Genomic DNA, 15,870 nt, shown 5'->3' with positions numbered 1-15,870 from the left:
CACACAGATGGAAGAGCTTACGAGGACGAGATGGAGGTTGAGGTTGAGGATGTGGATGTGGATGTGGATCTGTATGCGGAGCAACATCGCCAAGTGGTAACCAACAGTCAGCCAACTGATACAAGAGGCTGGCTGCACAGCACGAAAAATGTGCCAACTGTTCAGGAATTGCCTATTAATCAGTACTTCAAACAAATATGAAAATTCTATACATTTTGTAAAATAATTTGAGTTAAATTAACATTTTTTAATACCATGCAACTTTGTAGGTATTTGTTGAAATTTGTTTAAGGATGCTCAGCGATTTCACATGCAGTAAACTAAAATATTTTTTAAAATTATTATTATTTTTTTATACTGCATAATGACCGCATTCGAAACTGCTTTCACGATTTTATATTAAAATCGAGCAAACTTTGGGCACTAGGTAAACAAAAAAGTTTAAAAAATCCGAAAGCCAGATTCAAACAGAAAAAGGAAAAATATTTGGAGGCCAACTAAATGAGTGAAAATAAGATGCTTATGTGATTTTATTCCCCGGTGTAGTGGGTTGGAAAAGTGGGCGTTGGGCCGCGTGGGCGTGGCCGTGGGCGGGTTTCGGCAATGCGGCGCAATATGTTTGCCTGTCAGTTTCATGCATTTCATATCGAAAACCATTCGTACTTTTACTTGAGTGAGTTTTATGAGCAACGAGCCGAGCCTGCACGGGGATACACATATCCACGAGGATGAGGATGAGGATGATGATGCTCCTGCTCCACTGGCTACATTGTATCCTTTTTCCAGTTCAAAATGGAAGAGATGGATTTTTCGAGAGGGTTTCCTGGAGTCGGGTGGGTGGGTCGATCCTAACATCCCAACATCCTAACATCAGTGGCCCCGTTTATATGCATAGTTTTTGGTTGTTGTGCGATTGCAAGCTGCCAAGTGGGTTAGATTGTGTTCCGCTGCCTGTGTTGTGCGCTCAGCTTTTATATTAAATGAAAATTCCAATTACTTTTTATGGGACTGCCAGCCGAACGCGGCCACAACGGGCTGTGCTCTAGAATTCACTCCAACTTAAATAGCTAAATACTAAATTGCGGAGCGGAAAAAAAGGCACTGAAATTGGTTAAAAGTACCTTTTGTGGGTGACAAATCGATGCTTAAGCTTTTTGTAAGCAAAACAGGAGTAAGAGGATTTCAAATGTACATATATCATTTTTTATGCCTGACCTATATGTGCTAGAACAAAATTGCACTTTTTCTCCAGCTGATTTATGTCCCCTTGAATGTCAAAGTTTCCCATTTTTAAGCTGCTCGAATTCAAAGCACAAAAATTACAATAAATATTTCTGTTTCTCTCTCTTTTTTCGCCACTTTTAGGTAAGTTATGGAAACAGTCTGGCAGACCTGGAATACGATTACGAATGCGAATAGGACTTACTATATATGTATGCATGTATATATGGATGGATGGATGGATGGACGGATGGATGGATGGACGGACGGATGGATGGCTGTATATGTATATAAAAATGTGCATATTTGAGGAGCGAGGGCAGGAAAAGCGCCTCGTTTCGCTTCGCTCAACTGCCGGGGGAATTTAATAATTCAAGTGGCTGGGCAAAGGGCGAAGGCCTCTCTAATGACCTACTTGAAAACAAACAACAACAGTAACCAAAAAAAAAAATGAAATGTGTAACCACCCAGTGAGCCACCCACCGAACCACCCATCGAACCACCACCCACCATCCGCACATAAGTAATTTGTGTGTGCTCGTATGGGTCAGGTGGTTTTTCGGTAGCCAGAAACTTGTTTAGTTTTCGGTTTGCCTTAGTTCAGTTTTCAGTTCTCGAGTTTCCCATTTTCTCCTATTTTTTGTAGCTTCAGGTTTGACTTGCAAGTTTAGTTTTGCACTTCAAGTGCATTTCACTAGCAAAAATCCCACACACAAAACATAACCTCTTGACCCAGTCCAATCAATAAGTCCCACCATCTCCACCCAAAGACAGGAAAATAGGAAAAATTCGTGATGAACATTATGATTGAAATGTTGAGCTTTTCATATCATTTCGTTGGACAAATAAGTTGCGAAACTCCCAAGAAGTGGACATGTCATACATACATACATATGTGCATACCTATGCCAAAAATATATAGTATATATTTATGTGTATATCCAACCTAGTTCAAGTGTATTCTTATAGCAATGGGAGACAACTCGATTTTGCTCGTTAGACAACATTTGTTTCGGACAGTTGGCAACTAATTTGTTTTGATATGGATGTCGAGAGTGTCCTCGACCCCCAGGACTTCAATTTGAGACAGGGGACCAAGGGTCGGCAAATTGAATAAGAAACAAGGCAGCAAAAAAAGGCACAAGATATGCTGAGAAAAGTTGACCGAATATGACATGAGCATGTGCAGATTTTCTGCCATCCCAAAAATAATAATAGGCCCTCACTTGTCTGTAAATATTTTGCCACATTTTTGATGGCATCAACAGGAAAATTGTTTGCCTTTGATCCCTGAAAACCTAAGTAGTCGTGCGGTGAGCAATTCAACTATTCCAAGTTGTAAGCCATCGATTTTTCTAATAGCCTGGTAGTTTATCCCAATGAAAACGCTGGGTTTGTTGAATTTAATGTCTGCATTGGGTTATTGTTGCCAGATCCAGTAATCGCTGCAGTTCAGAGTTTGATTAGCTATCAGAAGAAGCTCGAGAATGGGGTTTTAATCAGCGTCGTGTTCATTTTCAACGATTTCCGCCAAATTCAGCTCTATGGGGGTTGAATCAGCTCCCAGAATGTCCTTGAACAAGGAATCGGCACTTGGCAGATAAAAGCTTGCATCTTGGTCGGCATTATGAAGCACTTCCAAGGCCTTAGAATCGTTGCTATCAGATGTGGTCTGCAAATTGGGATTCCACAAAGTAAATAGTGCTGGCAGCGAGACCAAAACTTCGTCTACATCTGCTCGATCCGCTAAATTGGATCTTCGCAGCTCCAAAGTCCGCAAATTGGAGCCCGCGGATGCATCGATCTCGTCTAACATGTCCTCTCTGGTATTTGATATGTTGTCTAGATGAATGCAGTTCGAATTTGATCAGATCTAGTCGCATATCTTAGTTTTGATAAACCACTTACCCAGCGCGATTCTCTGTTTGCTTTTCCTTGTTGGAACCATAAGACCTCGTCGGTTTCCCTTTTTCTTTAAAACCTGGGAAGTACTCGCCTTGGGTCTTTGTGTTGGTGGTTCGGCAATTGTAACCGAGGATTTCCCAGAACTATTTTTCACGACGGGACTAGCACTGGTGGCTGGAATGGGTAAGGGACTACTTCCCGGCATGGGCGCCACGGTCTGCCGCAGTTTTTGATTCTCCGCAAAGAGTAGAGTCCTTAAGTTTTTCATTTCTTCAATGACCTGCGATCTGCGCGCCTCCAACTCCTTCAGCTTACGATGTTCGGCATCCAAACTGGCAAAAAGTCGAGCAAATATAGCATTATTTTGGGCCCCCACGCGGCTTGTTCGGCTCTTGGATCCACTGGCTATATCTTTCTGGTCCGCAGCTTTCTTCTCGGCCATCTTTTATTTCACTGACTAGACTAGAGCTTGAGGTTCTCTGGGGTAGTCTTAACTAGGGAATCCTCAGTCGCTCTGCAGAATGAAGTGAACAAATTTTCTAGATCTGAAACAACAATATTGGGGAATTTTGTTCTATGTGTTGTGCTCAGTTACTGTGTGGTGTGCAAACTGAGACAATCAGGCTGTGTATGTTCGAACTAAAAATCAACTGTGAAATCAAGGCCAACTTGTTTTATAGACTGAAAAAAAAGGGATTTTACTTGAACCTATTTTTATCCGAAATGATGGGCATAAAGCTGTAAAGTTTTAAGTTGATCAAGTCAGAAATTGCGCCTCACAAAAAGTACAAATAAATCGGAGTGCGATTTTATTTGCACTCCCTGTGCTGCCATTATCCCGGCCTTTTAGCCACTCTCAAATTGGTCGAACTATTAAAGTGAAAAACTTTTTAGCTTCTGTTTTCCGTCGCTTCCCTTCGAGTCTGCTCCCCGAATTGGTTCCATTTTATTCGGACTCTCATATTTTGGCAGACAAACTTCAAACTATTGTTGTGGCAAGTCAATGAACTGGCAAAATCGCCTAATATTTCCACACTCCCAGACACTTGTCCCTTTTTGCTCTATTTTCCGTGTGTTTGCTGGCAGTTGTGTGGGGAAGGAAAAAAGAGTTTTCCCTGGGAGCTCCACACCATGTTTTGTGCCCTGAATGGCCAAGTATATTAAAAGTCTATTTCTTTTGGCAAGACAATAAAGTAGCGCGAGGGCGCAACGAGCGATAGTGAAGGACAGTAGTGGCTCACCCTGCCCGTTTTGCTGTAACAAAGGCACACGAAGATGAAGTTGGAGTGGGAGTGGGAGCAGGAGCAGTAGGATTCAGGATTCAGGACGCAGGACTCGGGATCCTGGAATCCTGGATCCACGACTTGCCAGTGGGTTGAATGAGCTGGCGGGCGGCTATTGTTCTACTTCGCGAAATAGCGCACATAAAAAGCCAAAGAACGACGGCCATAAATGATAAAAAAAGAAAGTGAGCGAGAGGAGCCGGAGAAAATTGGTGGAAGCCGAAACTGAACTCGAAGTGGGGATAAATGACAGCCAACTGGCACCCAGACAGAGGCGCCCAATAAGGGCGGTTAAGGGGGGTGGAGCCAACAAAAAGTGGGGAGAACACAGCGCAAGACGGCCAGCAAAATGGAATAAAATGCCACGCCGACATCGACATTCCCCCCAAGCCCCTTCCGCCAACCTACGCCCCTGTCAATTTCCAAGGAAAAGGGTTAAAAATGTTTCATTGCCTCTCTCGACAGGACTGCGAAGACAACATATGCCAATAATTTACGCAATTTAGACAAAGTAAAAAAAACAAGAACACAAATTCAAGGCGGGGTAAAAATAAAAGAAACAGCGAAAAGACGCCCCGGAAAATGGGTGAAAGAAAAGGCCCAAGAAAATATTCTCTTCAGGCAAATCCATCACTTCAAGGAGTTGGCTTGGTATGTCCAAATGCCACCAAAAAAAGAAAGAAAAAAGCCGGTATCCAAACCGAATTGATGCTCAATTTTTACTTTAAATGTTATTCAAATTGTGTCACATTTCTCAGTGTAATGGCTTGGAATTGTCTGTTGAAAAAGGGTTATCCAAGTTGTTGTTTTCGTATTTTGTGGCTTGTTCGAGGCACTCCCCCCTTATTTTATTTATCGACAGCCATTTCTCCGGGGGCACACACCCGTTTATATATACATATATATGTTGTATATAGCAGAGTATATAGAGGGTGGGGATAGAGAGAGATGCCTTAGAAATGAGCGATGCACGGGCGATTTAAACGCGCTAAGCTAATTAGCTTTCGCCAACAACACCCAAGAAGTTGGCCAAAGCAACTGACCCTCAAAGGTTGCCAAAGGCCTCTGTTTACGTTTGCGGAAATTGCGTCATTAACAGTCGCTTAGTTTAGTGTGTGTGTGTGGTAAATAAATACAGTACACTTCTATATACGCACAGCAATGGCCAAGAAAATAGCACAACAATCGGACGAAGGTGGATAGGAAACAAATCAGCTTGAAAGCGAGGGATTTAAACATTTGCATTCGAAGTTCCCCCTGAGGCAGCAAGTCTCCTATTCCCAGCGCTATAATTATGACCGCAATCGTTTTGATATCCCCACCACGTCGGTTGGCGAAACATTAACCCTAAGACCTTTGATTAATGCCGGCTCAAAAGACACAACAAAAAGGGAAACGAACAAAAAGGCGATGAACAAAGTCTCGTAATGAGACTGCCATTCCGATGATATGACATCTTGTTGTTTGGGTCCACTCGACTGGCGGACTCGAGGACCAAAGACAACCAAAGACAACCGAAGGACGAGAAGGACCTCTTCTCTGCCTTTCTCACTTTGCACCCATCTCAATTACAGTCGTACAGTCCAACTGAAAGATGAAGAGGCAGACTCATCTTCGACCTACGAATTGCCCATTCCTCTGGTCATTTCACCTGCCTCCGGGGGTAACTTTCACAAGGTGAACTCCTTAACCTACTGCCCCCCATCCACGCCCCACGACCCACGCCCCTACTAATGATGTCCAATTCAGTGTATTCGATTCGATTTCATTGCGACTTCCCCGGAGGCCAGGTGTGATGGCCAGAACAAATGAAAGCAAATCCGAATCGGAGGAGGTGGATGTGGATGAGGATTTGGAGGTGGAGGTGGAAAACCAAACGAACTACATGACATCTGGAGTACTAAACATCCGATTGCCAGTACATTCTCGACAGCTAATTGGACAAGTGAAAGTGAAATGGGGTCCTGGCCTCGGGCGCTCTTTTTGCCAGGAAAGGTTACCACTTCGCACACTTGCAGAATAAACATGACCCATAATTGGGTCGCTTGAAAGTGAAAAGTGGGATGTACATTCTTATAAAATCCATTACATGGTTTCCTTAATTGGGGCAGAAAGTTGCTCTCCTTTGATCTTATAATACACACTCGTATATCCATGAATGATGTGCAGATATTTAGAAAAAGAAAATAAATACCGTGTTGCACATGTAAAAAATCTGTCTTGCTAAACCTTCGAGGAATAACCTTAATTCATGTAAGCCAGCCATTTAAAATGCTCATTAATATTAAGCAAACTTCTGAGCTGCACACGCACTTTCTCGCTGTGTAAGCGCCACACGGAACTGCTAATAAGACGCACTCCTGCTCGACTAATGCCAAGTCACAGGGAAAAGCTCTTTCTTAGTTTTATGTTGGCTGCTTCTTTTTCAGTTTCAGTTTCGGTTTCGGTTTCGGTTTCAGTGTCAAAGTCAGAGGCCGGGTCAAAAGGCGCATCAATGCTACTGAGCATATTTTGCGGTCGCCTCACTTCCCCCGGCCCAAACCATTTGCCATTTTCCAGCTGCCACAGAGCCCGGCTTTTCCTTACTTCATTTTTTCCCTTCTTGTTTTATTTCTGTTTTTTTATTACGTCTTTTTGAGAACTTTCTGTGTGTGTGCCATGATGCTGCACAAAAAACTTCCGACAACAATTCTGCAAACGCAAGCAGGAAAACATAAATCTGGCTAAAGCTAAAACGCAAACTTTTATTTAAAAAAAAGAAATGGGCAAAAAGCGGGCAAAAAAGAATAAAAGCAGGAATTTTGTGTGAGTGCGTGCAAGTGATAGAGGGATTGGATAAAACAGAGACGGCGAGTGCAGCCGAGAGGTCCCGAGTTGTGGAGCTTGTAGACCAACTTATTTTCCGGCTACCCAACTAGGTCGACTGCCAAAGGGCGCTACTTACGCATAAAACACAGGGCTAATAATAATGCATATCCAGGTGTATTTAGTTCGCTTCATGCGGAAGTGCTTGCTCAAGATAATGCTCAAGCTTAATCTTTAAAGGCTGTTCAGGTGGATGTCTAGTGTAGATCTGTATATTCAAGTGTTATTTGAATATTTTAATTAGTTGCCTGCCATGTCGGCACATTGTTGTAAGGAATCTCAGTTGTAGGGCATTACATAAGCTTCTTGAATGGGCCAAACCGCATTTTGCAATGGACATAAAAATGCGAAAACAAGCTCTTCTTCGCCAGACTTGTTTCGTGGAAAGGAGAGGGACACAAAGAAGTATCTTGGTATCTGGATTTTTTTCTTTCTTTAAGCAAATGTCCACATTTTGACCATTTGAAATCCAAACAGGCAACTTTGCGCTTTGTGTGTGTGCGCTCCTTCGGTGTTTTGGTGTTTTGCACTACGTGTGAGTGTGGAACAGACTTTGGCTGCCATTTCGACTTGAGCTTGAAATTTTGCAACATGCCTTCGACATCTCTTGGGTATTTTTACGACCATCACAGACGGCCAAAACTGACTGACCACAAAAGCCAAGGCGCCCAAGAGCCGCGACTTGCTTCCCTCGTCCCTCCGATCATTGTATTCTCTTTTTGTTTCTGGTTTTCCGTTTCTGGTTTGGGTTTAAAGCCACACAGAGCCTGAGCCGAAAAAAAGTGCCAGCTCCTGCTGCCTCAAATGGATTTGGACCGAAACAAACACACAGAGCCAGAATAAAAATAAAAATAAAAATAGAAGAAGCATAAAAAACAGATACAGTGCGAGAAAAGCGGTGATGGTTGTACGGGCGGGGGGATCTCCATGCTGCACGTGATGCGATTCCTCGCTGGCTTAGAAAAGATACAAAGATACAAACCCAAACAAGTAGAACAATCAGTGCTGCCAATAGTGTTCCATCCAAGAGTAGCCGAGTCAATAGCGCTTAAGTGGAATAGAAAATATGTACAAATATCGAATCTTACGTAAATATTCAATTATTTGTTGGGTGGGAAAAAGAGATGTTTCCTAGATCCAAGAAGATATTTATCATTTTCAAATAGTTTTTGCTGCAGCTCCGTTGGATGTCTGGTTATAACTATTAGGAAAGTACTTATTTTGTATTTCCTTAAAACTTCTGGAAAACCCGCCCTAAAATATGAGGTATAACCATTGGATCAATTCGATTCGATTCGATTCGATTCGATTCTAGAAGAAAGCCGAACAGAAAAGCAGGCTTTAGCCAGCTGATTTGCCGCCAATTAGCAACTAAGTGGATTTGTACACCGAAAGCTTAGCCTCGGGTTGCTCTGGGTGGTTCAGTGGGTGGTGCGCTGGGTGGTGGGTGGTTGGATGCTTAGGAGGTTGGGGGAATGGCTGGGCGGCGGGGCTCTCAACTGTCTGTAACGGTGTTACGTGCCAGGTCGAAATGTGAAAAAGTTGCCAATATTTATATCGATAAACAAAGTTGGAATAAACATCAGCGATTTCAACGGCACTGTGCGAAAATAATATATTGTGCAGCATTATGGTAAAATACATATGTGCTGTATTGTATCATCCTTATACCCATAATATCTATAAAGTGCCCTGTACCCAAATAAATAATTCTTTAGGCCAGACAACTCATAGATTTCCTTGCAAGTTAATTAAAGTCGTAAGCTCAATGAGGTGATACCTATTACTTTCGGCCGAACGCCTATATAATAGGGGTGCTTACTTTCGCTTATTTATTGTGGTTTTTGCAGTGTATAAGGAGAGAGCTCCTTGGACGGGGACTTAGTCGAAAGCCACGTGTATGGTACGCGTACGTGCTGTTGTTGAAAAAGCGGTGGAGTGGGCTTAGGATTTGGGTGGTGCCGAAGCAGTCGGTGTAAGTGGGTGGTGCTGGGTGGTGCTGGGTGACGGCTGCTTGTGGGTGGCGCAGTTCGGGAGGCCAAGGGGCAACCTACTGGCGAACTACTACGTGCCCGGGTCCAGAACGAGACAAGTTAAATCGTCGCGTTATTGATGGCGAATGTACGTGATAGGCTCACATACCACATAGCACCACCATGATGAACACCATCATTATCATCACGTTGATGATCATAATGCCGATGCTGCTGCTGCTGCTGCTGCTGATCGTCATCATCATCATCATTTTGGTAATGGCTATAATGAAGGCTGAAGGGAACTTTTGCGCCGACAACAGCTTTCAACAAGCATGGAGCCCACCTGTGTGCACGCTTTTCAGACAACAAAAAAGTTTTCTTTTTTTTTTTTTTCTGACCCCCTTTCCCCCTACCCACCCCATGGATCCCCACGACTTTTCCCCTCCTACGCAACATCATGTTGCCTGATGAGCAGACCTCTTAGCTTAATGTGATTAAAGAGACTTGGCATTGGATTTTATGTTGGCCAGATTGGAAATTTTGACCTGTTTTCATTTGACGCTTTTTAAGCAGCTTTTGTTTTGGCTGCAGATGGGATTTTCTTTGATCTAACTGGGATTTAAGCTACTGGGAAATATTTGATGATAAGTTTGTGTAAATGTATGCATTTCGAACACCTTTACATTCTAAAGCGTACTTCTAGATTTCAGATAAACATTGGTTTTCAGACTAATTCCTTTCAAAAATTCGAATAAAAACTAAATTCTCCTCTGTACACCTTCCTTTGCAAAGGCAACTAAGCAAAATAATTGTGTGTTTTTGTGCTCGGAATTCTGTGTGGAGTTTTTGCTGACTCATAAAAACTCCCTTCCAACAAAACACACCCAACAAACACGACTGCAACTGACAATTTAACATTTAATTAAAAATCAATTAAAAACGTATTTTTGCACTTTGCTGTGTGAGCGAAACGGGGCAAGTGGAAAAAGAGAAGACCTATAGACAACGCCGATAGGTAACTACATACATACATAAACATATATACTTGTATATATATAAGTAGAGAAACCGAATCCAAAAGTTAGGACGGGAAATCCAGGGAGTTCGAATGCTGGAAATGTGTTCACTGAAATAAAAGTTTGCGAAATGTATATTAATGACAAAATAATAAACTGGAATTAATGAAAATTAGTGTGATATCTAAACCAAAATATATATTTAAATGAAAATATATTTCACTTACATTATATTTTGCAAAGTTTCGTTGCGCATTAACTAAAGTTTCCATGTTATTTTTCCCAGTGCCTCTCCTCTCCCTATGGACCCACAATTGTGTGTGTGTTTATCTCTGTGTATGTTTATGTTGTTGTTTGATTATCGGAACTGAAGTTGAAATTGAAAGAGCTTAATTGAATTAATGTACGTCATGAATGGGGGCCTTAGATGCGTCTGTTGCAATGGGGAATTTATTCTCTCATAATTCTTCGATTGCCGATGTTTGAGTTCTGATGGGAATTCGTCTCGGCAGTCAATCAGCAACTGCGAATTAAATGCCACGTCCACCGCCCAAAGAAGTGGGCAGTATGGGGTTAAACCGGGGGTTGGGTGGACCACCCGCATTTATTGATTCCAACGAGCCCTTCAAGTCAACTTAACCCTTTGGTGAAAAGGTCGCGACTTCGGACATCGTTTATCATTAAATTGCAATTAAAATTGACACGAAATTTGATTTATACAAGTATGGCATATACAAATTACAAGTATAATACATATTTGTGTTGAAGGGTTGATTGGCACAAAGGTTTGGGTTACATGTTTGACTTGCAATTAACCGCGCCTTGAGTGGCATTCCAGATTTTGGGAGTTAAAGAGGTATATTGTATTATATGATACCTAAGTTACTGCCCAATAGGCTTAGCTACTATAAAAAGCTAGTTACTCCAGTTTTTAAGCAATTAAAAAAAGGCCATAATCATGTGGGTAAAGACTTTTTTCAGTTTCATTTTTCATCGCCTGACAGCCGTTAATTCGGGCACTTCAGTGCTGACGATTATGAGGCCGATGATTAGAGAGAAAAATTAAAAAAAAAAAACTAAAATAAAAACGGAGAACGAGAAAATTCCAATTCATTTGAATTTGCATATAAAACGAAAAAATTCATTGGGCGTTCCATAAAATTTTGTTCGATTCGGATTCGGATTCGGAATCGGAATGGAAATCGTTTTATGGTTATGATGTGTCAGATGCGGGCTGTTTCATGATGGTCATGTTGTTTGCCCCGAAAAGCCCAAGTCAATAAAACGCACTGGGTGTTGTCACTCAAGTGAAAAGTCCGGCGAGAGGGAAATCCAGTGAGAAAGGGGCAAGGAAAATGGAAGGAAAAGCAAAGATTAAAGAAGAATTGATGTGCATAAAACGACGGTAATCAAACAATCGGAGGGGATTTCTTTCTTTCTTTCTTTTTTTTTGCGTTGGCTCTTCTGCTTTTTATTATTTTATATATGGCAGGCGGAAAATCTGCCAACAAAAGAGTCTTGAGAAGAACTCTTAATAAGGATGTGAAAAATGTTCGGCATTGCTAATTGAGCGAACATTTAATTCTTTCCGAAACCCCACCCCAACCTTTCCCTTTAATTAAGCCAAAGAAGAATATAACAAAAAAAAAAAACAAAAAGTGGAAAATAATGAAAAAAGAGGGAGTGAAAGGCAAAGGAAAACGGGGGAGACTGCGGCAGAAATGTTAATAATACTTATGAAATTTTTAACTTTGAGGAATCACAGACGATGGCCCGCATCTATCGAGGTCCGTCGACAAAAGTGCCGCATGCACAGAGAGAAATTACCACTGCCTTGCCTGAGATCCAGGCTGTGCATTTGCATATATGCAGTCTGCATGTAAATATGTTAGAATTCTGCATTTAAAAAGCCATACAAATCGAGGCAAAAAGCCGGCGATTCCCCAGGCAATTCTCCGTTTTAAACTGCAATTGGCATTGAAATTTAACACTGGCCCTTGCATTCATTTGCAGAGCATGTTTCTTGGCCTCCTTCATTTCCCGGCCCATCATTTCCCTTCCCCGCCGCTGCATTTCCCTCGATTTCCCCCCGATTCGCCTTGATTTTCCCCCACGATTTTCCATCCTCTTTGGTGGCGCTTTGTGTGTGGGCAGTCGGCAAAAGTCAGCGACTAAATTAATGTGTGCAATCAAATGTGAGCAATTCCCAACTCGCTGAATGATTCAAGTGTAATTTTATGGGAAACGTGGGGCGGGAAAAGGGGCAGTAGTGGGTTAAATTACACAGTATTCTAATATATGGGCACTGCAAGCGAAGTGGGAATATTGCTAATTATAACCACTGTTTTGCGTTTAGCTGCACCTTGAGTGCAGAAGAAATTTAAGTCCGCTATTTAAAGAAGTCGATTTTAAACCATTCTATCAGCCATCTACTGTGCGTACTTTAATAAAAACAAGAAAACATTTCTGTGGAGGAGCTAAGCTATAATTTAATTGCATTTTAATTGGCCTACATATTGAACAATTTGTGTGCATTTTAAAATTCGAAAGCCAAATGTTATTGACAGATTTAGAGCAACAACTTTACAAATTAATAAATTGTTTGCCATTTGATCGCGGCAGTTAAATCAAATTTATTGTCGAAGTGCGGAAAAAAACGCACTGCATTTGACACACCAAAAAATACAAATATTGCGAAATGTGTTTAATAGCAAATGCGATTTTGTTTTAAATTGAATGACTATCAAAGGGAGTTTGTTTCAATTCCGTGTAAGTCTTTTGTATACACATTTTTTGTGGCCTTTCAAAAGGGCTTTTAACGTTGTCTTTTTAATTGTTGCATGTTTTTCTGACTTTGTGAGCCCATCAAATTACAGTCGAAATTTGTTATCCAATTAGGAGTTCGTCCCTCGATTTTCGCAAAAAATTTCACTGCAAACTACGAGGCGTTTTTCTTTTTTTCCTTAATTTTTGTGTACGGGGGAAAAAATAAATGGAGTGTTTTTAGTCCTCTTTTGGGGTGTGGTGCTGCCAAAAAGTTTTTTGCAGCTGCAGCGGCAAAGTAGATTAAAATCTAAATGCACACACACACAGGCACTCATAAATTGTGCTCAAATAAACCGAATTAAAAGTGCAAAACAAGGAGAGCAACAATGGAAAAGCAGGACGCAGGATGGGAAAACTTTTTAAAACAGTTAAGTGTAAAGGCGCGTCATGTTAGACACACCGCAAGCCACGCCCTGCCGCCCCTGAAACCTGGTTGACTGGACTAACTTTTGACAAAATGTCGACGAACAACAGTGAAAAAATGAAAAGAGTAGCGTACACTTCAAGTTTTGAAGAAACGGGTGTCCTTAAAATATTTCCTAACATATAATAGCAGATATTTGAATTAAAAAGAAACCTTTTGGATATTGAACAACAATATTAAAGGGTTTGTATGATTTTCGGTTTTTTACCCTACAGACCCTACAGAATATTCGCGCGGTGTAGGCCAGTCAAGAGTTAACGGACAGCACACAAACGGACATGCGGACATGCGGACAGCTACCGACAGCCGCCACACACGGAAGCCATAAAAACTTATGGCAAAATATATAAAAATTCACCCTTTTTATTGTGGCAAACAAGGAGAACGAGAAAAAATAAAATGCAAAACATTTTACCCCAAGCAGGAGCTATATGCCGTACTATATGTACGTATGTATGTACGTACGTACTCCCGTGCACAAACACAATCTGCAGTCAAAAGCGAACCTAACTGAACAGAACTCAACTGAACTGAACTGAAGAGAACCGAAACCGACTGTCGCCGTCGTCGTCTCAACCCTTTGGGCCAACTAAAATTAAATGCTGAGTTTAGAAGAAGTACGAAAATAAAAAGCACATATAAAGTAATAGAAAGCCGACGGGGTGAATACTCTTTATGATGATCATGATACTTCGCTTTGTAACCAAAACAAAGCAATAGAAGGGTGATTTGGTATTTCAAATAAAACAAATACCTAAAGTTGTACATATACCTATAAATGATATGATATAATTTAATCAGGCTAGTATATGGTATGCTAAATGTCATTATGTGATATATACGGGTACTAGCATTTGGTATTAATTTTTATACTTTCCGCAAAAGCAATGCCTGGAATTCTGGGTAGGGTATGCAAGCAGGGGCAGCTAACGCGGTGGCAGGAGCAATGGGGCATGCAATTGTTGTAAAACAAAGGCAATGAAGATTCGAAATGAATACAAACAGCCAAATGGGGCGCAAACAAAAAATAAAAATAAAATGTAAAAAAGGCAGTAACGACAGCAGTGGCAGCGGCAAGGAATAAGGCACTACAGTAACCGGGAACAGCAGGAGCTGTCTCATAAGAATAATAATAATAATAATATAGCACAATATACATATATGTATATCGGTATATGTGAAAACGGTCCGCGCATAAATAACGGAATTGCAGCGCACACAAAGTGAAACAGAAGGTTGAAAATAAAGCCCACGGAAATGGAAGAGGGTGCGCTAAATGTGGGTAAAATATGATAGGAGAAAAGCAAACGAAGCATGTGGAAGATGGAAGATCGAGGGATATGCCTTAACTAGCTACTGTTATAAGTCGCAAATCCAAGTTCTATTGGAAGGCACTTGGAGGAAAAACGAGAATATTTCGGCAAACTTATTCAAGATCCATTGAGACTCATTTAGTAATACTGCATTATTATGAGATCCTCAAACCGTTTTCCTGTACAGACTGCAGATGATACATTATTATAACATTTTCATTGTCTGATTCTCTTCTTGTAAATTAATCAAATTCCTAGTGATTGGCAGCCGCGAAAAGGGGAATCTCCCTCTCCAACAGGTGGCTGTTCGGTTTCTTTAAATGGACAACGAACCGTAAGACTGAACACGAACAAAAAAACCCTAGAATGTGACTCGTGCTCTTTTTTGAGGAAAGAGAGGGTTTGTTTTTTGGAAGAATTTCCCCCGGGCAGTGACTTTTTTCCCCAGGGATGCCTGCTGTTGAATTACCGTTCTTTTTTACTTTGGCCTTGTTAACCCTTCTTCCGTGTTCCGTGTTCCGTGTTCCGTCTTCCGTCGGCTCTTCTCTTCCCCTTTGCGTTCTTACGGCTTTAACCGTTCTTCGGGGTACTCCTTTATGGGTACTTCTCAGCTGTTTGGCGAACCGAGGGTTAAACACGAGCTAAATGCCCGTACCACTGTGCGAAATAAAGAGGGCCTTTCAAAAGAAGAGAGAGGGGTGGCCGAAAAAAAAGGAGTGAAGAAAACGGGGGGAGAAACACACACCTGGCATTCAGGGATAAATGCGAAATGCAATTTTCCTCTTATGGGATGGCGTTGATTTCAACAGTGGCTCCCTCTGTCTTTCCCCGCCGGTTTAACCCACCCAACTCCCACTGACCTGCTGAAATATTCATTCTGTATTGCATTTTCTTCGGGGGCACAAGTGTGTTGCTGTGTTTTTCTGTGGCTGGAAAATGGGAAATGCTCCGGCTAACTGCATTTGGCTTGAGAGATTGCGCACGTGTGCCGCCTCAATTTCCCCCTCGTAGGCATCCTTGGGTTAAGGGTAACGGCAAGCG

At 41.6% G+C, this 15,870-nt stretch overlaps 2 protein-coding genes across 2 annotated transcripts in view; one reads left to right on the top strand and one right to left on the bottom strand.

Moving 5' to 3' along the window:
* The window catches only part of LOC6551267 (teneurin-a), a 126,834-nt gene that overhangs the window by 27,618 nt on the left and 83,346 nt on the right, over positions 1 to 15,870 (top strand). The gene's annotated exons all lie outside the window — the stretch shown is intronic.
* Positions 2,615 to 3,760, bottom strand: LOC6551268. Its single transcript, XM_001978347.2, has 2 exons — positions 3,130 to 3,760; positions 2,615 to 3,063 (listed from the first exon to the last, which is right to left on the bottom strand). The coding sequence occupies exons 1-2, from the start codon at positions 3,566 to 3,568 to the stop codon at positions 2,717 to 2,719; spliced, it is 786 nt and encodes a 261-aa protein (XP_001978383.1). The 5' UTR covers positions 3,569 to 3,760; the 3' UTR covers positions 2,615 to 2,716.

The sequence above is a fragment of the Drosophila erecta genome, unplaced genomic scaffold (assembly GCF_003286155.1).
Source record: "Drosophila erecta strain 14021-0224.00,06,07 unplaced genomic scaffold, DereRS2 tig00000126-arrow-pilon, whole genome shotgun sequence".
NCBI lineage: Eukaryota > Metazoa > Arthropoda > Insecta > Diptera > Drosophilidae > Drosophila > Drosophila erecta.
This window is presented reverse-complemented; position numbering and strand designations above follow the sequence as displayed.

Coding starts and splice junctions, on each gene's coding strand:
- LOC6551268 (XM_001978347.2), bottom strand. CDS start 3,568: ATGGCCGAGAAGAAAGCTGCGGACCAGAAAGATATAGCCAGTGGATCC. Junction 3,064..3,129: donor CAAACAGAGAATCGCGCTGG/GTAAGTGGTTTA, acceptor GCATTCATCTAG/ACAACATATCAAATACCAGA.